Raw genomic sequence first — 22,010 nt, forward strand, 5'->3', positions numbered from 1 at the left:
TCCCAGATTCCCCTGGCTCTATCTCCCGGCGCCCGCCCGTCCCCTCGGGCGGCAGACCCAGACCCTTCCGTCTCTCCCCAGGTCCGGGCTGAGGGTCCCCGTTTCCCATCGTGGAGGAGCGAGAAGAACCCCGAGGGGAGCCCCTGGCTCTCCCGGCAGCATCAGCCCCAGTCCGCGCTCCGGCCGCCGTTGGCCGGAGGTTGCATCTGGCCCCGGGGCTCTCGCTGTGTTCCCTGCGGGGGTCCCCGCTCCCTGCTCGGGTTAATAAAGTCAAACCGTAGCGCACCTCCGCGGTCCCGCAGCCCGCCCGCTGCGGGCCCCGGCCTCAACCGGCCCTCGGGGCTCGGTCCCCGCTGCGGCCCGGGGCGCTCCCTGACGGGGCTCTCGGGCGGCGCGGCCCGGGCCGGGTGGCAGCGAGGGTGGCACCAGGGGGAAGCTGGCGGGGAGCGCGGCACCGGGGACTTCCCCAGGGAGCGGGGAGCGGCACCGGCGGTGCCCCCGGGGCCGGCAGGTGCCCCTCGCCCCCCCCCCGGCCGCCGTCCCGCTGCCCCCGCCGCTGGGAGCCGTCGGGCCCCGAGGGAGCGGGCGGCGCGTCCCCGTCCCCGCGCTCTGACGCGCGCTCCCGGCGCGGCAGGCGCGCCCCCGCCGCTATAACTGGCGTGCATGGAGTCGGGGCCGGCGCAGAGGAGCGGGCGGGTGATGGGAGACGTCGCTCCGGCGGGATAGAGGGGCGGAGACGGGGGCACCCCCGGGGCCCGGCCCGCCCGGGGCTCGCCGCGGGCCCGCACAGATGCTGGTGCACAGCTACCCGGGCATGGTGAGTGCGGGCCGGGGAGCGGGCGGGCGGGCGGGCAGCGCCGCGCTGGGCCGGGGGTCGGGGCCACCGGGGTCCGCGCCCGCCTCACCGCTGCTGTCTCCGCCGCCGCAGGACCGCGCCGAGGGGCTGCCCGGGGCGCCGGCCGGGGCCCGCCTGCCGCAGCTGCCCGCGCTCAACCAGGCGCCCTACGGCTCCGCGCCGCCGCTCTGCCACACGCCCGCCGCCGACTTCCAGCCGCCCTACTTCCCCCCGCCGTACCCGCAGCCGCCGCTGCCCTACCCGCAGGGCCAGGAGCCCGGCTACCCGCACCTCGGGGACCCGTACGCGGCGCTCAGCCCGCTCCACCAGCACCAGCAGCCCGCCTGGCCCCCGCAGCGCGGCCGGCAGGACGAAGCGGGGCTGCTCTCGGGGACCCACCGCGCCCTGGGGCTCGACCCTCGCCGCGAGTACCCCGCCGTGCCCCGCCTGCTCCACGGGCTGCCCGAGGGTGGACACGGTCTCGCCGACGGGCCGCTGGGCCTCCACGGCCTCGGACACCACGGCCTCGAGGACATCCAGGTACCGAGGGACAGGGGGAGGACGGGAAAGGTCCCCGGGGGAGGCGGGTGGGGACCGATCCCGCCGCCGCCCGTGCGGCCGAAGGGGTGTGAGGGGACCCGACCGGGACAGGTCGGGCCCCGAGGCGTCCGTACCCCCGGGCAGGGAGAATCCATGGGCAGGGAGCCCCGTTACTGGGGCTCGTCCGTTCCCGAGCGAACCCTCCTGGCCGGGGGCAGCGGGTGGACCGGGTCCCGTCGCGCCGGCCCCTCTCTCCGGGCGGCCGGTGCCCGTCCTCACCGGGAGCCGCCGGCTGACGGCTCTTGCTTCGGTGCTTTCAGACGGTGGACGACGGCGGGATGAACCTGCTCGATCAGTCCGTGATCAAGAAAGGTAAGAGCGCGGCGGCACTCGGGACGCAGCGCCGGGCCGGGCTCCCCCGCGTCGGTTTTCCCCTGCATCAGCCGTCCCACCGGGCAGCTCCCCTCCCGTCGGGAAGGGCTCGCTGCTGGCCCCTGCGTTACCGAAACGAAAGCGGCGGGTCCCGACGGGCCAGAGCATCCGTTTGTCCCCGGCTCGCCAGGCTCCCTCGGGCGGGACTGAGGCCGCCGCTCCTTCCCGGTACCGGGGACGGACGGGCCCGGACGGGCGGACCCGGCTATCGGGTGCCCACCCCGGTATGGAAGCCTCGGGGCAGCCCCGGCAGCAGTTGCCGGCCGGAGCTGAGCTCCGCACCGCCTCGGGCCACGGCAGAGCGGGCCCGTTCGGCAGGACCCATACCGGGGGAAGGACGCGGTTAACGGGGGAGAGGCGGGGGCGCTGCTGTGGGGGTCGGTGCTGCCGGTTCCCTCGGCCCCCACCTCGGCAACAACCGGGGCCTGCGGAAACTGCCCGTCCGGGGCTCCAAAACGGGTTTTCCCCCCCGGGACCGGTGGGGAGGCAGCCGCTCCTTGCCGGTACCGGTGCGGGGCAGCGGGGCTGCGGGAAGGGGTCCCGCACGGCTCCCGGTGCCTCTCCTCATGTACCACCGATTCTCCCGCACCCGCTGAACAGCCCCTCTGCTTCCCAACAAAGCCCCGCGGTTCAGCCAGCTCGGCTCCGTTAAATACCCTGCTGATAAAGGCTCCGCCGCGGCGGAGCGGGGGGACACGACCGGGGCCGCGGCTGCTCGGGGGTCAGCTCCCGCGGGGGATCCCGGCGCGGGTCCCGCTTCTCGGCGCAGGTTTCTACCGAAACACGTACATGGGAAGGATGCTGGTAACGGCGCCCCGTGGCTCGGGCTCCAGCACAGGCGGACAAACGAACCCGCCGCAGCCCGGGTGGGCTCGGGGCAGGGTTAACGGGGACGGACCCGGTCCTCGCAGCCCAGCCCGGTGCGAGGTTGCGGGTGAAACGCCGAGCGCCCCGGGGACGGGGGACGGTTGGATCCTGCCGGGCCGGCCCCGGGCAAAACGCAGTTGAAACCGGGAGCTTTCGGGTCGTCCCTGCGCCTGGGGCTGCAGCGAGCCCCGGTCCCGGCCCCGGCCCGCCGCGGCTCGGGGAGCGTCCCCATGGCCCGGCCGCAGCCGAAGCCCCAGTAAGCGCCCAGTCCCGGTAACGCTGGAAAAATATCCCTCCGGTGCGGCTCTTTCCCCGCCGGTTCACGGGGGAACAGCGTTCCCGGTGCGTGACAGCCCCTTTCCACGCAAATCGTTATTATACGAACGCAGCTTCGTTCCACGCAACGTTTCAGTGGAGCATTAACGACCGTCATTATTTGAGCTTGAATTAGAACACACGAGAGGCGTTCCGTTAACGATCCGTGCCTGAGCAAGTCTGCGGCAGGCTGGGGGTGCGATGCCCCCTCCGCGAGCCGGAGCAGCGCCCGGTTCTTTATCAAAGCCCGGGCTCGGAGGGGTGTACCTGGAAGTGCGGCTGAAGTTACGGTGTTGGGGTATTTTCTCGGCCCTCCTTACCGCGCTGTGTTGTTGGGTTTCTTTTCCCTTCCTCTTTCCCAAACGCGCCATTCCTTCGAAATTCTCGTCTCCCGTGGGGAGGATTTGTTGTTGTTCGGTGCCAGATTTGTGCCTGGGGATCCTCTAGCTTCAATTTCGAAGAAAAGAACTAATAAAGGAGCCCTGAGTGGCAAGCGGGGGGTGCAGAGCCTGTGTGCTCCTCCCGCTCCGGTGCTCTCGGGTTCTCCGACAGCGATCCCGGGGGGTTCTTGAAACGGCGGCAGAACCGGGGGCAGCCCGGGGCAGATGGGGCCGCATCCCGCAGCGCTGCCCGGGGCTCGGGCTAAGCTCCGGCTGCCTCCGGTCTCCGTTGGCCCATATTTCGGCGGCTTCCCGCTGAGCGCTGCCCCGAAAAGGGCGAGTTCGGCCCAAAGGAAAGATGCCGAAATCGGGAAGCTGCAGCCGGATCCCTCCGCAGCCCCGGCGGGCGGTGACAGCGGGGTTGGAACCGCCGTTCGTGTCCGCGGCACCGGGGAGAGCCGGTTCTCCTGTCGCGGAGCTGCCGGGGGTAGCGGCAAACGCCGCTGCCCCTCTCGAACTGGGAGAATGAATTACTCCGCGTTATTATCAATAGTAATACCCAGGACAGGGTCGTCCTTCTCCGGCTCTGCCTGCTCCGGGCTGACTCCTGGAGCCACAACGGGAGCGAGAGCTGAGCCCGGGGGGAATTAACACCCCAGGGAAAAAAATCAGGAATATCAGAGACAAATCCCGAGCGGTTTCCAGGCAGGAGGGGAGGCGAGGACCGGCGGCCGGGGGAAGGGGAGTCTCGTTGCGTTTCTCTCCGTGGGGAGCGATGGTAAACGGTAAAAAGAGCAGTTTTGTCGTAAATCGCGCCGAGATCTCACAATCCCTCACAGGAGATGATGAATCCTCGAATTCCTGCCGGGATGGCGCTTGGACAGAAACCGGATAGAAATCCGTGCATGTGAAAACAAATCTCTCCTTAATTAGTTGCCGAGATACTGTTGTCCCGGTTCAACCCAATATTAATCACCTGCCCCGAACCCCGAACCCCCCTTCTAACTGCCCGACCCGGAGGCGCTTTTCTTTCTTTTATTTCAATTCCAAGCGCAGGGCCCCCCAGCCGAAAAGCGCCCGACGGGAGGGACGCGCCTGCACCGAGCCCGCAGCCGGGTTCAATGCGGGGGGGCTGTCACTGCTGTATCCCCCCTCAAAACAGGCCCCAGCAGCGGGTGCTGGGGCTTAGGGAGGGCGCGGAGGCCGGGAACGGGATGCCCGAGCATCCCTGGTTTTCTTTCTGGTGTTTGCTTCTCTCCCTTTTCCTTCTTAGGGGTTTAGCAGTCAATGTCATCACAGGGGGGTTGCTGGGGAGCGGGGGGGTGCAGCGCCCTGGCGCACCCCGAGCCCGCAGCGCTCCGGTCCCTTTTGCTGCCGGTAGCCTCGAATTTAGCAAACGAACGAGGGAGAAGCGGAGGCATCGCCCCACCGGGGGCTTGGGGGGAGCCGGTCACGGATAGAGCAGGGCTGAACCAGGCCGTTCAGAACGCGGTTTCCGTCGGTGCTTCCGGGGCTGGCTCCGGTTCGTTATTCCCGTGGAGAGCCCCGGGGCTGGCGGCGCTGGCGGGGCCCAGTGCTGCGTGCGGCCGGGTAGAGCCGGGGTTCGCCTTCAGCGAGCTCGGAAGCGCGCTGTGAAACGGGGATGAGCTTCCCTCGCACTGCCGGCGCAGACAGGGAATGTGTTTGGGAATTAAATGGATAAAACCTTGGATAGGGCAGCAGAGCTCTCATGCCTTCTTTTTCTAAGACGTTTGTTCGTTCTCCCTCCGTTCCCAGACTATTTCAGAACGACTTTCATGTGTCTTTTTTTGTTGGTGCTTTCAATTTGTCCGGGATTTTTCTCCTTTTCCTCCTAAGCATTTCTATTAGGAAGACGTTTGACTTGAAAACAGTAAAATGAACTCTCAGAAAGTTCAGTCTGTGGCTCTGGCTGCTTTCGGCTGCCGCACCTATGGGCATTTTCCACTCCGCTCACCTGCTGCCCTGGGGTTAACGCTTACCCAGACACGAAACCCCCAAACGGCTGGAGCCCCATCGAGCCCTGAGCAGCCACTGCTGCGGGTGCGGGTCCTTCCCTCAGCTGGGTGAGGAGAGGGCGAGTTTCTGTTTCTGAAATCAAGCATTAAACCCGCACACTCAGTAGCAAAAAATCCTGCGGCTCGGTCGTAAAATAAGGAGGGGTTTTATTGCTTTGCCATCCCTTCGGGATCAGCGGGAAGCTCCTGATAGAGGCTTTTTATGGCAGAGGAAAATATGAATTGCTTTCCCTGGCACCTCGGGGCACGCTGGGTGCAGGAGCAGCCCTGGGTGCTGCCAGCGATGGGTCAGGGCCCTGCGAGCAGTGGGGAGAGCCGCAGGGGCCTGCGCGCCCTGCTCGCGGGCAAGGGTTTTGGCTGGAGCATTTTACAACCTGGAGTACAGCTGGAGTAGGGTGTAACCGGCGTGGGCTCAGGCTTGGCACCCAGGCACACACAGCCCATGGGCACTGCATAGCTGGTGGGGTCTGAACTCTCTCGGCTTGGCGCTGAGGCAGCAGGATTTGGCCGCTGCTCTCTCCCTCGTGTTTGTGACTTGCTTTGAGTTTCCATCCGAGGCTCCAGGGTGGCAGCGCTAGCGTTTCTGCTCAGGAATGTGGACCTGTTTGGCTGGATGCTGGACAGACAGATGGAAAGCTGTGCCTCAGAGTGCTCCGAGCCCGCATTTAGAAATATTGCGAGAAGGAGCTGTCACTACTAAAGAATGCAGCAGAGGAAGCAGATTAAGACCGAGATCCTCAGATCCATTCGCCACTGCACGCGAGCTCCGGGTTTCGAAGCAAAACCTCCCCGTGGGCTCTGGGTACAGGGCCGCTGGTGGGACCGGGGCCCTGGCCTGGTGGCAGCGGTGCCATTCCTCCTTTGTTTTGGTGCAGGGAGGAAGGGAGCTGTAACAAACACGGCATGAAGCCACATGTGGCAGAAAAAAAAAACCCTGAAAGAGTGGTAGATTAGATAAACATCATTTCCTGTGATGAGCAAGGTAATAAATGAAGTCATCCTGTAAAGCACCTGGGGCTGCGAAGACACGTCTTTTATAAGACTGGCCACGGATGTGGGTGGAGGTGCTTGGACTCCAGTCAGGTGCTGGGTGCTGAGCCCAGCTGGCAGAGCCCTCCTGGCATCCTGCAGCTTCATCTGCTGCCGTAGTTTGCCTGAGTAGGAAAAGGGGCTCACCTGGAACAAGCCGGGTCTTGACTGGAGGCTTTGCTGCCTTAGCGCTGCTCACAAAGGCTTTAAAGTTGAGACAAGCCCTTGCACACACCACGAGATAGAGCGTTCATCAACCCACAGTCACACCTCCCGATGCGGGCACACATGCGTGCGCGGCAGGAACACCTACAGTCAAACAGCCACACTTAAAAGAAAGTTTTTACTCTGAACTGCATCCAGATCACCATTCCTCCATTAAAATTACATTTTTAATGTCGTATAATTGCACCAGGATAAACCCAGGTGTGTGTTCATGTGAGATAACACACGCGGGTACCGGTGAAGGCGCTGGGCTTTGTCTCAACCTCGCCGCTGCCTCCCAGGCATGTGTTATCTCCAAGTTTCACGTACGTTGTCATGACTTACTGTTTAATTAGATGGTTTTAAATGAGTATTTTTTCCCTTTGTTAGAAATAAAGAGCCGTTCTTAAAGGGTAGGTTTAGGTTGATGTCTGGCATGTGGCTCGAGAGCCAAACCAACAGGGCTCCTCTGGAGGTGGGCTCCAGGCTAGGCTTCTCCAGGGGCAGCACTGAGTGGGGCACCACAGACACGCGGGGCTGCCTCCGGAGCTCTGCAGCTTCCCTTCCTGCACTTCAGGGGCTGTGGATATTTTGGCGTTTGTCCCCACCTCAGCTCTTCAGGCACTGGAGCCGCTCTAAGGTCTCCCCTTCAGGAGCCTTCTCTTCTCCAAGCTGAGCCAGCCCAGCTCTCTCAGCCTGGCTCCATAGAAGAGATTCCTCCCTGGTTAGTAATACTCCGAGATACATGATCGCAGGAAAAAAGAGTTTGCAATCTGTCTTAATTATTTGAAGAACCTAAATAAGGTTCTCTGAAGTCCTAGACGAGCACCCTAACCACTAAGGCATCCCACCCTTTCCTGTGTGATCCTAAGGAATTACTCATTCTTGCTATCCTTCCATTTGTTTATTTGAATTCCTAATGGAGGAACTAATTAGCAAACGTGGATCCAATGCTTGGGGATGCTGCATGCTCACGTCTCATCTCCGTGCTCCATCCCATACCCAGCTCTGGGTATCACCTTTGGTTTGGAGAGAGTTTAAGTGCTGTGATGTGGTGGAAAAGAGGAGAGAAGCACAAGGAAGTGGGAAGGAATTGCTAGAAATAAGCCCGAGCTACCCACTGCAATTAAACATCCTGGAATACAGCGTACCTGCATCCCGGGAGCAGGACAAGGGCGGCCGTGAGCAGGTTCAACTCCACAGCCTAAGAAGCCATGGCAGCGTCTGCGGCGCGTGCTTGGCATTCCAGCCTGGCTGAGCCTCCCCACCCTCTATCTCAGGCATTTATCTGGCATCAGTCACCCGAGTGCCGAGGCGCCAGGGAGTGAGGGATCGGGTCAGGCCCTGCTCCCTCTGGACTGGTCGGACTGGTCCCAGGGAGCAAGCGGTGTCCCCGGTGAGGTGGCTCAGTGGGGATGGTGTCCCCCCAGGGCTCCCTGGCAGCCCCATGGGCTGGTGCTGGGTGAGCAGAGGATCCGAGGGTGGGTATTCAGGGTGGCTTCGAGCACAAGAGCCAAGTTGGCAAGAGATGGGGGCAGGCACTGAGGAAACATCAGAGGGTTTGTAGATGCTGCAGGAGCTGCCCCACAGTTACCTGTGTGCAGATGTGCCCCATCCTGCACGGCTGGCTGGTCTGAGCTGGTTTCCCCATAGGAAGATGCGCTGGTGCTCCTTCCCTGTGGCTCCTCCCTGGCACCAGGATGGGTTCCATGTCATGCATCCTGGGGCTGCCAACACATCTGCTCTGCTGGACAACCCGGCAATACACAGGCATTAGAAACCCAGCGCCCCTCCTGAGCAAGGGAAAGGAAAAGCATTTTCTCTGTGGCAGTGGGCAAGCGGTGCCTCTTCTCAGAGCTGCCCACAGGCAAACTGGTGACTCCAGCACAGATTTACATCACTGCGGCCCGAGACTCGGATCGAAACCCTCCCGCATGCTCTGCGGGTTGGCAGCGAGTTCCATCTGAAGAGAAGCCTTTTCCTATTATTACTCTCATCTAATCTTTGCTGAAGGGTCTTTTGCCTTTCGATAACCTAAACGCATTTCAGCAAATTGATAGCAACATCACCGTGGCTTACGTGGGTGCCGCCGCCGCTTGCAGAAGACACTGCCTCTTTCTTCTCCCTTTTTAGATTGTGTGGATGCAAGCCACACAAATTCAGGTGCTCCTATGGGGAATACAGGGAAAACCTCTCAAGCATGTTACTGTAAAATGGATTACGCTGTTTAAACACAAAGATCCCGTAGACCCGTTGCCAAAACGTAATGGGAGTTTGTGCTGCTAAATGAATAAACCTGTGATGGTAAGGGCTGCAGGGCAGAGCGGTGCAGCGCGTGGCGGGGAGCGCTCGCTGCCGTGCGGCGCGGCTCAACCAGGCTGCGGTGGCATAGGGTGAGCTTTCCTTGGTGTCAGCACAGAGCACTGCAGTCTCCAGTTCCCCTGGCTTAAATCCCTGGGCTCTCCAGCCTCCTGGTTCAGTTTCTTGCCTTCCCACACCCGTATGTGCCGGGAAACCCTTGAAATCAATAGGAACAGAGGCAGAGCCACTCACGTCCACCCACAGCAGTTGGCAATGGAACTGAACTTTGAATGGGTGTTTTTCTAGTGTGGCTATGAAGGTTCCCAGCTGCAGGCTCAGAAAAGGGAGATCATTTTGAATCAGGGGGCTCTGTAACCATCAGTATTCGCTGTGTTCCAGGGGAGCATTTCTGAGTTCACTGCTGGGGCTCCCTGACAGCACAGCCCAAGCCATGAGATGGAAGGCAGCAGGGGAGCGGGTGGGAACTCACAACAAAGTGCTTGGGAGCAGCTTCCAAAACTCCACACACTGTCCTGACCAAGCAGCGCGCTCGGGGCCGAGCCATTCCTGAATGGTGAAGCAAGGAAACGCATTAGCTGGAAGTATTAATTAGAAACCACTCACTAATCCCCTTGCAGAGATCCGAGTAAATTTGGTCATGGTATTGATTGGCCATTCCTAGCAAGACACAAGGTACTAAGCAGGTGCCGTGCTTAACCGAGACACCGCATCCCCTGGTCTCCAGGAGGCTGAACCTTCCTGCCCCATCAATCCATCCCAGAGCTCCCCAGGAGACACCTGCAGTGACACAAGGCAGGTACTTTGCTGGGTAAAACAGAGGCACAGAAAGAAAAATGCAATTAATATCACATGGCACTCTAACTAATGTATTGATTTGCATGGGAAAGAGCATGTTAAGTGCAGGAGCTTTGCATAGGCATGGGACCTCCTCTGATTAGCTTTCTCATGGGAATGGTTGGAGTTGTATCCCTGCTCCATCTCTGAGGGTCCGAGATCCATTTCCCTATCAGGACTCAGCAATCTGGAAAGCCCAGAGATAAAACAAGATTCTTTCCATCCTTCCATTTGAAAAGGCCTTCGAGCCGATTACGGCATTTCCTAGAGATGCTCTTTGACATGGGGACCTGGTTCAGGTTGTGCATTCAAGATAAAGAAAATACCTGTATAATCCCCTCCGGGAAGGAAGGATAATTACAGACCACAGGTTTGAAATACAGCTGATGGCACTGACCTCCTTCCCTGGACCATCAATAAATACCTCTCTGCTGAAACACCAGGAAATTGGAGCAGCTGAACTCCACAGCACCTCCTCCGTGAAAAAGGGCTTTGAAAGGGATGGTAGGAGCGGTTGCCTCTGGCTCACACCCACATGCAGATACTGCTTTATATATGTATCTCCATCTTATAATTTACATCAGAGACATTCAAACGAAGGTTAGATTAGCTCACTGAAAGCTCTTCCTCAAAGACAGCAGCAACCCCTCGCCGTTTGGAGTGCCTCCCATCAGACATCCATTGGACTGAGCTTCCCTTTGCTGCCTGCCTGGAGCAGAGCTGCAGAACAGAACCCAGCGGGCTCAGGGCTGTCACCACTGCACCTCCAATGCTGTGGAAGCGAAACCCCAGCAGCTGCAGCAATAGGTTTGCACCATTGCAGGTTTGCACCTTGGGGCTCCCACAGCCGTGTTTTGGGATGCCCTGAACCCACAGCGATGCCCAACACAGCTGAGCTGACCAGTGCATGGCCCCGGAGAGGGACCAGGGGTCGAGATGCTTTTAGGGTGGCTGGAAACAGCGCTGTGCCTGGAGATGGGAGATTGCTTTGTCCCAGGTAGTCTCCTAAAACGATTGTCTGATACCCCTTTAAAACACAATCTGAACTGTAGCACACTCCCACCTAAAAGGTGTTGCAACCAAAGCTCCGATACCCAGGGATTCCACGCTGCAAAGGAGGAGGATTTACCTGTAATGTATCTAAGGAGAGAAGAAAACAGACTTGTAAGACAGGCAGCGATTTGCATGTTCCCTCTGGACTTGTTTTTCCCCCTCACAGCACCCTGAGCTCCAGCTGGAAATGGAACTCATAACACCACGATGAGCATTCAGCTTCCAAGGACCACAAATCTTCCCACTTACAAATTGTCTTGCAAGCCGGCAGCGCGTTTCTCGTCCGGAAATGTGTCAGTGCTCTTCTTTGTACTTTTACAGGCAAAGTTCAGGTTTCCCTTAAAGCCCAAAGCTGAGGGTGTGCAGCCACCCCCCAAGCACAGGCACTGGCAGCACCCACATGCAGAACCCAAGCCCGGACTGCAGGTGCCCCTTTTGCACTCATATTTACACATCGAAGTGGCTGTTTCAGGAAGCATAGGGGTGATTTCAGGCACAAAGGCTTGTGCACACAGAGGAGGAGGAGGAAGGAGCGCAGAAGCTCAGGGATGGAGCATCGTCACCCTGGACAACGCGGATCAATTTGTGCTGAAACTCATCAGGACAAAGCAGGAAATTCTCCAAGAAAGCCTTTGAAGAATGGGCTCTTTTTGCTCCTCCTTCTTTGCACCTGGAACTTAAAAGCTGAGAGACCCATTTCTGTGAACCAGAACAAGAGGGTCGGAAACTTCATGCTTCATCCTGAAGGCACAAGTCTCCTCGCTCCGTCCACCAGGTTCACAACAGTGATCGTCAGTTTAGTGCCGTTTCTTCTCTTTCCCCCTGCTGTTTGGCATCTCTTCCTCACAGAGACAAGGCAGTGGCATCCTATCCCACCTGCAGCATCACTGGAGGCATCAGGACCTCATGCTCACGAGTGTTGCCCTCCTGCGCCTATCTGCCTCTCCACTGAGCATCATCGCATCCTGCACTTCGGTGCTGGACCAACTCCTTCTGGCTACATTTACCATCCAGGGACTTCTCACCTGGAGAAACCTCTCATCAGAGATCACTTGGCAAGTTTTAATTAGGTATCACAGCATCTCTCCCACACAGATGTTACTATCTCAAGCCCACATTGGCGAGGTGACCTGCCCAGAGGCATAAAGACGGCTCCCGGCTATGCAGGGATGCAGCCACACACAGGCAGGGTGCTCTGCAGCCAAGGAAGTCAAGGGATGAAGCCTTCGGACCTGTTTTGAAACCACTCTCTCTGAATCAGGGTTTTTCACGCCACAGCAAATGGGGCTGTGCGAGTTTCATCGTCTGACGTTTACAGCCAAGGGGTGGCTAAAAGACAGCCTAGGTCTGACTCAGCACAGAAAAGCATCCCTGGTGGGAGATCACAAGCTTTGGGGGTTCAAAGGGAAGATGAGGCTGTGCGTGCCCGCTGCATAGCTCCAGGACAGGAGACTGGTGTGCGATTTTGTGTCTGCACTGCTGCTCAATGCACGCCTGAAAGGTAGAAAGCATTGCCAGTGGTACCTGCCATGCAGCAGTGAGATGCTGAGCCTCGTGGAAATGCTTCCCGTGATGTTACATGGAAGAAACGAGGATCATTTCCCTTCCTGCATTCAACAAGACGTCATATGCTTATCATCGCCATGCTGCCATTCTCAGTGGCTCACTTCAAAATACAAGAGCACCCCGAGACAAGATGATGCACTGACAAGCAACTCTGTCTCACAGCATTAAAAGTCTGGAGTTATGAAAACAGAGGCCATACACCACCCATTTTCTATATAGCAATTCCTAACCCTTGGGCAATAGCTGAAGCCTGGATTGCTTAGAAAAGCCCTCCCACAGACCATAGCTGCATGCATTCAGATCGTGGCCATTTACCTGAGCTTTGGTAAATCATTTAACTTGTTCTGTGCCTCAGTTCTCCCCAGCTGCAATAACGAACCAGTTCACACAGGCATTGGGAGCGAGTTAATGACTGAAGTGGCTGGTCCTGTACCAGCCCTGGGCAGGGATCAGCAGCGTGTGAAGCTCTTTGAGGTCTGTCAGTGCAATCTCATTCCAAAATCAGTTTTCCCCTTCAAATCAACCCCTTGTGACCCGTGCAGCCCCACAGTGCTTACCTCCATCCAGCCCCACCGCTGCATCCCCAGGACCAAAGGTGCACCAGGGCAAACCCCTTCACTGGGGCTTTAGCTTGTGAAGCCTGGTGCCTCTTCCTTACCCTTTCTTCAGCTGAACCAACCCAAATCAAGCCTTGCAGAGGGAAATGGAGCTCCTGTCCTGCCTTTATACCTTCCTGGGGTGGGCTGGCCCAGCTGAGCCCTGTTCTGCTCATCAGGCAGAGGAAAAGCACTTGGGCACTGGGTGGTTTGGGCACCAGCATCTCTCCCTTTCCTTGTCAGCCTGTGCAATGTGTTGGTGCATCCCTGAATGAGCATCTCTGCGGTGTGTTTCTGCTCATGGTCCTGAGTGGGAGCTGAGCCTGCCCAACCCCTGCCATGGGGATGAGCAGGGTGAGAGCCAGCTCATTGATGGGGAGGCGATGTCCTGCCCCCATGCCAGGACAGGTATTGCCCATGGCCGACCCTACAAACCTCAGGAGGGGCGGCCGGTGTGGTGACACTGATGTGACATTTCTGCTGCCAGCTGCAAACGGGGTCGGCACCGGGGCTCTGGGCTGTCGGCTGCATGTGGTGCCGACCCGCAACCGCTCTCATGCTTCCTTCTTGTCTGCAGGCTGGCTCAGGTGCTCTGATCACCTGCTGCTTGCGGGAGCAGGAAAGCAGCAACTGAAGATCGAGGGGGACTTTTGGTTTACTCAGATGACAAGAGACAATTTTGGTTCCCCCAAAGCCAAGGAAACAAAGCTGTCAGGCTTTAATGGTAGCTTGTCTCCCTCCTGCAGCATGTTTATGGGCAAACAAGCTGCAGATCAGACCAGGCAAGCGGCAGCAGGTGAGGCCAAATAACAATAATTCCTAATTAATGGCGAACGTGGCTGTGTTTGTTCTTGTTGTATTGGGGCAACGCTAACGGATGAAGCACTGTTACAGGACTCAAGAGACCGGCTCGGTTCCCAGCGCTGCATGATGCCAGCCCAGCCACCCCTTCTGTTTCTGCCTTCTCACTCGGTGTGCCCGCTGCTGAGGGTGCCAGCTCTCTGTGACACGGGTGGCCCCCTCCCATCCCTCCATGTGCCAGATCCAGCGGGGTTCTGGCCTCAAGGCAGAAGAACAATGCCAGAATCCATGTTCTGTTATGGGTGCTGGGGGCCTGCATGGTTTGCTTGTGGCCCGGAGCTGGGCTGACCTGGCTGCTCTGGGTCACAGCTTTCAAGGGGTTTGTTTCTGATAGCAGCATCATTCCTCAAAATGCCAGTTTGTGTCTCAGGAGCGTTGTGGTGTCTCCATGCAACAGCATCCACCCGTGCCTTCCCTCCGCCCTGCCCCGCACGCTGCCGGGGTCACACCGGAGCTCCATTGGACCCATCTCCTGCCCAGTTTTCCATAGGCTCCAGTGCGAACTCGCACTGGTGCCAGCTGCGTTTGCCTCTTCCCCAGGGCCGTTTCGTGGGCATGTGTGCTGAGCCACGGCTCCCCTCCCTCCTGCACGTCTGCCCGTCCCTTCTGTGTACGTGGGTCCCCAGCACGCATGCAGCTTGCATGCATGCCAATGCATGACTTCAGGCATGCACAAATGTGTGAACAGACAACATACATGATACTACAAGCGACATCTGCTCTCCAGGGGTGCCTGGTTTGGGGTGGCCCTTGCTGCAGCAGAACCCGCATCCGCTGGGTACCTGCACCTGAAGCAACACGCTCATTGGCAGCAGTGCGTGGATGCTTGTGAAATGCACTCTGACTCTTTATTTCAAGGGTGTCCTCTAGAGACAAACCTAACCTGTTCTGGGACTGTGGAAGAAAGCTTTGAAGTTGCTGCTTCCTGGAAATCCAGCTCAGGTTTCCTACGTCTCCTGGTGATGTTTGCTCTTCCCTGAACATCTCTCAACCAGCTTCAGTCATGGCAAACGCCAGCAGGGCACTGGTGCATCTCATCCTTGAGCCCCCTGACTTTGTATGAGTTCCACTCCGCAAGGAAACTTAATGCACCCTAATGCTCCTTCCCATTCATCTCTCACTCTTCAAACACGACCCATTTTTATGTAACACGTGCTGCCTTTTTATTGCCACGCTAACAAGTTCTCGAGCCGTGTTTACAATACGCTGATTGTAAGCACCCCTTGACGGGGTACGTGCCCTGCCCGATTAACACTCGGGTTTCCTGTTTCATTTTGGCCATGTGGATTCCCTTTCCAAAGCCTGCCTCTCGCCCTGGTGTGCGTTGCTGCGTTACTCGCAGGAGCCATCTGCACGTGCATTGTGGAGCAGTCCTTACCGAGGAGCCACAAGGAACTCCAGGGCTGAAATGGTCTTTGGATTCTCTCAAAACCTGCTTTCTTTTGCAGCGTTACAGGAGTTGATTTCAGAGCATAAAGGAGATTTGGCACAGGTTTCAGCCATGGTTTTCACCCATAAACCTTTATTGTGTCTAAGAACGTTTCGTACTGGAATGACGTATGGGAAAACTGCGCCCAGTGCTGCTGCAGCCCCCCTTGCCTGCCCAGCCTCTTGTGTTAACTGACTTCTGCCCATTGAGCGAAAGGACGTCTGCGCTGGGTTAATTTGGTTTGATCTTCCCAAGCTGCCTTTAAGCCAGGTGCGAGGAAAGTTTAGGGCCGTGGTTTGTGGGGCTGATCCCAAAGCTGAAGCCAAAGTAACTCTTTCCCTCGGCTCCTGTGCGTGCACACCGAGCAGCACAGCCCTCGGCCACCCCGGCACCTCCTGGCTTTGCCACAGGGTGTGAAGGTGGTGGCTCAACCGCATCCAGCGGGATACAGCCTGGGCTGGGCTGTAGCTGTGACCCCATCCCAAAGCCCGGACGGCAGCAGCACCCAGCGCTTCTCCATCCCATCCCACCCGCATGGAGCACCCCGAGGAGGCAGGGAGGGGAAGCTGGTCGCAGGCCCAGCAGCGATGCTGCGGGCAGTCCTTAGCGTTCCAGGAGACCAGCCCAAAGCCCTGGGTTTCAGTGCAGGAAGGCGTGGGACAGCAGGGTCCAGGCTGCTTCCATTATTCCATTATTCCATTATTCCTGTTTTCCTTGTTTCGTTTAGCCTCATCATCCCACCTCTTTTCTTTTGCTGAGGAAAGTGAGGAACTAACTGCGATACCCCAGCCAGCCGTGCTGATGTCTGTGGGTGCTGCTGGGGATTGGAAAGCTGCCGGCAGAGTCACCGAGCACTTTCCCTGGCTCTGGAATCTCTCAGCCACGGTCTCTTCTCTCTCCCTTCCTTTTCCCCCAGTGCCCATCCCCTCGAAGGCCAATGGCACCACCATTTCCACCCTGTCAATGAACAAGGACGCCCTGATCGGAGGGGTCACGAATCCCAACGAGGTTTTCTGCTCCGTGCCCGGCCGCCTCTCCCTCCTCAGCTCCACCTCCAAGTACAAGGTGACAGTCGGGGAGGTGCAGAGGAGGCTCTCGCCCCCCGAGTGCCTCAACGCCTCTCTCCTCGGTGGAGTCCTCCGCAGGTAAGCTCCAACAGGCAGCCCAAGCACGCTCTGTGCTCAGCACCAGCTCCCACCGCTCAGACTGATGGAGATTCGGTGTGTGGTGTGCTGGGGAATAGCGGGTTTGGTGCTTTTCCTCTTTCCTTTCAAACCTAAACCCTTAAACTGGGATTAAGTGTGGCTATGTTAATATTAATTAAATATTGATTAGTATTAATTAGATTCTAATTTAAACCCCCCCCCTTGTTTTCTCCTTTCAGAGCAAAGTCAAAAAACGGGGGCCGGTGTTTAAGGGAAAGGTTAGAGAAAATCGGGCTGAATCTGCCTGCAGGAAGGCGCAAGGCTGCCAACGTCACCCTGCTGACATCCCTCGTGGAAGGTAAGCATCGCCATCGCCTCTCACGGAGCCTGGGGGTGCCGAAACCTCCCTACCCTTCACTTGCAGCTTGCCCGAACTGAGCACACTGAAAGGATGCAGCGGTCACCAGGGACCGAGCCTGGAAACGGCCCCGGCTGAGCCCCGAGCTGAGCCGAGCCAGGCTGGCACCCGAAACTCGGGCATTTCTGTCGGAGCACTCAGCTCCAGTAACGCTGCGTCAGGTTCACAGAAACCAAACGGAGCCAGGCTGAGAGAGCGGGGCTGGGGCAGCCTGGGGGAGAGAAGGCTCCTGAAGGGGAGACCTGAGAGCAGCTCCAGTGCCTAAAGGGGCTGCAGGAAACCTGGAGAGGGGCTTGGGACAAGGGCCTGTAGGGACAGGCCAAGGGGAATGGCTTGAACCTGCCCGAGGGGAGACTGAGCTGAGCTCTTAGGCAGAAGCTCTTCCCTGTGAGGGTGCTGAGGCGCTGGCACAGGGTGCCCAGAGAAGCTGTGGCTGCCCCATCCCTGGCAGTGCTCAAGGCCAGGTTGGACACAGGGGCTGGGTGCAGCCTGTGCTGGGTGACAGCAACCTGCCCTGTCGAGGCTCCATCACTGCTCCAAGCGGTGTGAGGTGCCCCAGCTTAAAGCCGCTTGTTCATTTGCTCCCCTCCTACTTTCCGCACGATGGAGATGATGATGTTGCCACCGCATCTTGGGAGCAAAGCACACGGGATGCAGACAAATGCAGTGACAGCTCTGACTCCCTTCGAGCTTTGGAATCCATTGTGTTTGGGCCCAGCGTGTTGGAGGCAGCTGCCTGCAGTTTCTGAATAGAAAATCATCCCCATTGTTGCCAGCAAATTAAATGACCCGCTTCATTAGGCGGGGGCTGTTACTGAGGGCAGTTGTTCGTGCTGAATGAAAGGCTGATTTCCATCAAAAGAAAGGAAGGAGAGAAAGAAAGGAAGGAAGAAACGTACATTTGGGTTTCAGGTGGCTGCTGATGGTTTGGTTCCTGCTTGCCAGCTCATAGTAAATAAAAGAGTAGTGCCATGTGCGCCTGATGGATAGGATCTCCTCCTGCACAGAAGTGTAATGGTATGGGGAGATGGTGCCATTGCACTGTCATTACTCAGCGTGCAGAAACTGGCTTGTGCCCCTGTGCCCCAGGCACCCTCTTTCTTGGACACTGCCTGAGTGGGTTTGATTCGTTTTCTCCCCTCTGTTTTCCCACTGTTCATTCAACCAATTCACTGTGTGCAGTTCTGAGCGCTGATAATACGCTGACCCACAGCCATTCACACGGAGGAGGATGGGTACCAGGGGAGCATGATGAGGGCTGCAGGTAGAACCACAGCTTCCTTTGGGAGCCCCTGTCCTCTCCTGGGCACCTGCTCCATGCGAGGAGCTGCAGCGCACACAGGCCAGTGGCAGGGCTGTATTTCAGCCCCACAAACACCCTTCAGCTCTCAGGCAGAGCTGAGCACTGGGACTGGCTCCTGCAGCCCCTCTGCTTGCTGCAGCCTCCTGCCTCATGAGCCTCTCCTCCTGGCCTTTGACTCTTTAACCACCCCCTTCAGAAGCTGGGCTGCCTTGTGCCCTCGGCAGCATCTCTGCACCAGCATCCCAATGGCCTTTAACAGCTCTGCTGCGCAGCCACCCAGATGCACCACGGAGGAAGCAAGCCTGGCTCCAGGCTCCGGGACGCCGCGCAGCCCTTTTTTACAGTCACAATCACTGCTTTTTCCAGCAGCTGTTACTTTCTGGTTGTTTTTCAACATCTCAACCACTGCAGCTCCGATTCTCAGTAGCTTTTCCTTATTTGCTCCTTCTTTGGAGGAGGAGACAAAGTGGGAAGTGTTATCATGATGTGGGAAGCACAGACACTCTCCCCATAACAGGGAGCTCAGGCTGAGCTCTAAAAGCTGGGGGGAATGCAATGGGATCTAGGTTAACACTATTAGGATGGATGGCCTAATACATATGAGCAGCAGGAGGGCAAGTCAAATTAGCTCTGCCTGCCTGACCGGGATTTCGGGTGTTGGGCATGATCAATTGCCATCAGCTCTGATTATTTCCACGGGGATGCCTGGAGATGGATCAATTCCATCAATGGGTGGGCATTTCCATGGGGTGATGGATACGCTGCCTGCACGTCCAGCCCGAGGGCTCCTGCTTACTGCAGGAGGATGTAAACCCCTTCCTTCTGCCCCTCTCTCACATCCCTGTGTTGTCTGGCAGCCATGGGGCTAAGGTCACTTTTTCACCCTCCAGCCCCTGTTTAAATCTCTGCTCAATTAGAGAGGCCAAGCAGGGAATTTTGGGAGACGTAGGGAGAGGGAGATGCCGCGGGGGCTATGTGAGAAACACCTCTGCTGTTCTTCCTTTCGGAGCAGCAGCCCAGCACCACACCTCATCCTGCTCTAACTGCAGCACCATCCTTTATAAAAGTTAGCAGAGGAAGGCACCAGCTTCTGCTTGGAGCTGGCACTGGTTCGCCTGGACCCGTGTAGACTGGCCTATAGGGGAGTGTAAGAGCCTCATAGAGGTGTCTGCACCGAGAGCCAAAGGTGCAGAAAGCCCTTGGGTGGCAGCAGAAGAAACAAGCCCCATCGGTGGCATGGCTGAAGCTGCTGCACAAAGCGCTCCCCTTCCACACAGGCACTGACGCAGCTTCAATTTGTCCTGCTCGTAGGTGAAGCCGTTCACCTGGCTCGGGATTTCGGGTACGTGTGCGAAACCGAGTTCCCTGCCAAGGCAGCGGCAGAGTACCTGTGCCGACAGCACTCGGACCCCGCGGAGCTCCACACCAGGAAGAACATGCTGCTGGCTACCAAGTGAGTACGGATGGCAGCGAGCCACCAGCGTGCTGGGTACCAGCAGCGTGGGTGGGCAGCTTCCTCTTCCGCAGGGAAGGGACGGCCTCGCTGCACATGGACCTGAGGGATGTGCAGGAGGGTGAACCATTTGCTCGCTCCTCCTGGGAGAGCTTAACCTAACCCCAGGGAGCATCCCGGCACTGCCACACGCGCCAGCCCCAGCTCTGCACCCAGGGGCTCTCCCCAGGCTGGAGCTGGAGACTCCCAAAGGGGAAGCAGACACTTGAGCGAGGAGCAGGAAAAGAACCCCCAGCCACAACCGTGCCCCTGCAGCATTCACAGTAACCACAAACCTTTCTCTTCCAGGCAAATCTGTAAGGAGTTCGCTGACTTGATAGCCCAGGACCGCTCGCCGCTGGGGAACAGCCGCCCCTCGCTCATCCTCGAGCCCGGTGTCCAGAGCTGTTTGACTCATTTCAGCTTGATAACCCACGGCTTCGGGGGCCCTGCCATCTGCGCAGCGCTCACGGCCTTCCAGAACTACCTGGTGGAGTCCCTCAAGGGGCTGGATAAGATATTCATGAACAGCACAGGGAACGGGCACACGGCCGGAGACTCCAAAGCGTCAGAGAAGGAGGTGAAGCATCGGAAATAACGCGGTCTCCATCCCTCTTCCCGGCAAGATGATGCGGTGCGGTGTGTGCTGAACTGTCTGAGCATGGGCAGAAACCCATACAGAAAAGACAAGAAACAAGAAGATTTAAAGAACTGAAGGTGGTAACAGCTCTCCTGGGCACGGTGAGGTTGAGAAGATCAGCCAGGTCGATGGCTTCTGCCTTTGCTGGCTTCAAAGCGTGGATGCAGGAAGCCAAATCGTGTGCAATTTTGGTTTGTTTTACTCATCCCCCCCAGTGAAACCCTCCAGGATTTTCGCTAGGGCGAAAGCCCCCTCAATGCAAGCAGGAGGCAGGAGCCGCGAGGGCAGGGAGCTGGATCCCTGCTGTACCTGGATTTATCGGCTGGTTTTGACAGGCAAACACACAGGAAACCTTCTCGCTTTCCCCACCTAAACCAGGCCAAGAGGAAGCCGCCAGTGCGGCTGCTTTGGATGTGAAGCAGTTTCAGGCTTCGTTTACGGTTTGCAGGCTGAGACCGGAGCTGGGTTTTCCCCTGGGCTGCAGCCGAGGGGATCAGGATGCGACCCGATGGGTCGCAGGGCAGGAGCCGGGCGGGCAGAGCCTTCCCCATGGCCGCAGTCACAGCTGGGGATAAAGCAGGTGCAGTTGAACCCGGGACTGATTGAAACTCCACAACCGACGGCAAACGGCACGCACGTTCCTAAAGTTAATAATAGTAATAATAATAATTAATAAAGCACAAGGAGCAGAACTTGAACCAGGCCAAACCGAACTGTTCGAAATCTGTACATATTTATTTATGTGTAATTAAAATCTGAAAGTTTTAAAATGTCCAGTGCAAGTTATTTATATCGAACTGAGTTAGGGGTTTCGGGGGGGGGGGGGGTTCTTTGGTTTTTGAGGGGGGGATATTTTATTTTATTTTTTTTTTAAGATGGAAATCTTTGGATTTTCAGCCCTTAGAAATGGGAATGAAGTTTTGGATACACAAAACTGTAGCATGGACAAGATAGGCTGTGATAATAAATGACTATAGAAGTTCTTCAGGATTTTGTACTTGCTGTTGTTTCTCTTAATGCTGCAATAGATGTACACCACCACGATGTCATTCTCATTATCCTAATAAACCTCTTTTTATTTGAAGCAAGCCCCTCCATCGTCTTTGTGAACCAGGAGCCTTCTGCCCCTGTGCCCGTCTCTTGAGATATTGCCTAGATTTAAGGAACAGCCTCCTCCGTGGCTGATGTCTGATCTGTGCAGCCACAGAGAACGAATGACGGGAGCTGGCGTGAGTGCCCTCATCTCCCCAGCCGCGGCAGCCGGGCCAGCCGGCGCCTCTGCTGATGTTGGGGATGAATGGTGACCTGATGTGTCTGCAGATGTGCCAGCGCCACGCAGGATAGGCAAATCGAAACCTGTCTGCGAAGAGCTGCAGGAGGACCTCACGCTATCAAGACAATGAGCGATGAATGAGCAGATAAAATAACCCCACTAATCTGTAAGCAATGAGGTTCTCCAAGTCAGCTGCTCTGTTGCATTGAATCATCAAATGGTTTGGGTTGAAGGGACCTCAAAGCTCCTCCAGCTCCAACCCCTGCCACGGGCAGGGACCCCTTCCACTGGAGCAGCTTGCTCCAAGCCCCTGTGTCCAACCTGGCCTGGAACGCTTTGGACCTTTCTCAGAGCCGTAGCCATCAGTTTTCTCTGGAGGCTGCAGAATAGGCTGATGATAACAGAGGAAAAACCCAAACTGCCCCACAGGAGGTTAGAAA

General features: G+C 57.6%; 1 protein-coding gene and 1 long non-coding RNA gene across 4 annotated transcripts; one reads left to right on the top strand and one right to left on the bottom strand.

The window, feature by feature from the left end:
- Positions 1-666: 666 nt before the first annotated feature.
- TFAP2E (transcription factor AP-2 epsilon) lies at positions 667-20,526 on the top strand. Of its 2 annotated transcripts, XM_065697765.1 has the most exons (8): positions 667-817; positions 929-1,375; positions 1,696-1,747; positions 13,587-13,805; positions 16,216-16,444; positions 16,684-16,802; positions 19,477-19,618; positions 19,967-20,526. In XM_065697765.1, the coding sequence occupies exons 1-8, from the start codon at positions 791-793 to the stop codon at positions 20,253-20,255; spliced, it is 1,524 nt and encodes a 507-aa protein (XP_065553837.1). In that variant the 5' UTR covers positions 667-790; the 3' UTR covers positions 20,256-20,526. The 2 variants fall into 2 exon arrangements, with proteins under 2 accessions (XP_065553837.1, XP_065553838.1); XM_065697766.1 differs by lacking the exon at positions 13,587-13,805.
- On the bottom strand, positions 5,550-13,090 carry LOC136023375 (uncharacterized). Of its 2 annotated transcripts, XR_010616564.1 has the most exons (6): positions 12,971-13,090; positions 10,858-10,934; positions 9,430-9,506; positions 8,718-8,807; positions 8,233-8,385; positions 5,550-6,743 (listed from the first exon to the last, which is right to left on the bottom strand). It is a non-coding gene; the product is annotated as an uncharacterized LOC136023375 (long non-coding RNA). The 2 variants fall into 2 exon arrangements; XR_010616565.1 differs by lacking the exon at positions 10,858-10,934.
- Positions 20,527-22,010: the final 1,484 nt, after the last annotated feature.

Source organism: Lathamus discolor, chromosome 18 (genome assembly GCF_037157495.1).
Source record: "Lathamus discolor isolate bLatDis1 chromosome 18, bLatDis1.hap1, whole genome shotgun sequence".
NCBI lineage: Eukaryota > Metazoa > Chordata > Aves > Psittaciformes > Psittacidae > Lathamus > Lathamus discolor.

Bases quoted from the DNA above. Each gene is read 5' to 3' on its own strand.
- TFAP2E (XM_065697765.1), top strand. From the start codon at position 791: ATGCTGGTGCACAGCTACCCGGGCATG. The intron at 818-928 runs GTGAGTGCGGGC...CCGCCGCCGCAG, and splicing joins TGCACAGCTACCCGGGCATG to GACCGCGCCGAGGGGCTGCC. The intron at 16,445-16,683 runs GTAAGCTCCAAC...TTCTCCTTTCAG, and splicing joins CTCGGTGGAGTCCTCCGCAG to AGCAAAGTCAAAAAACGGGG.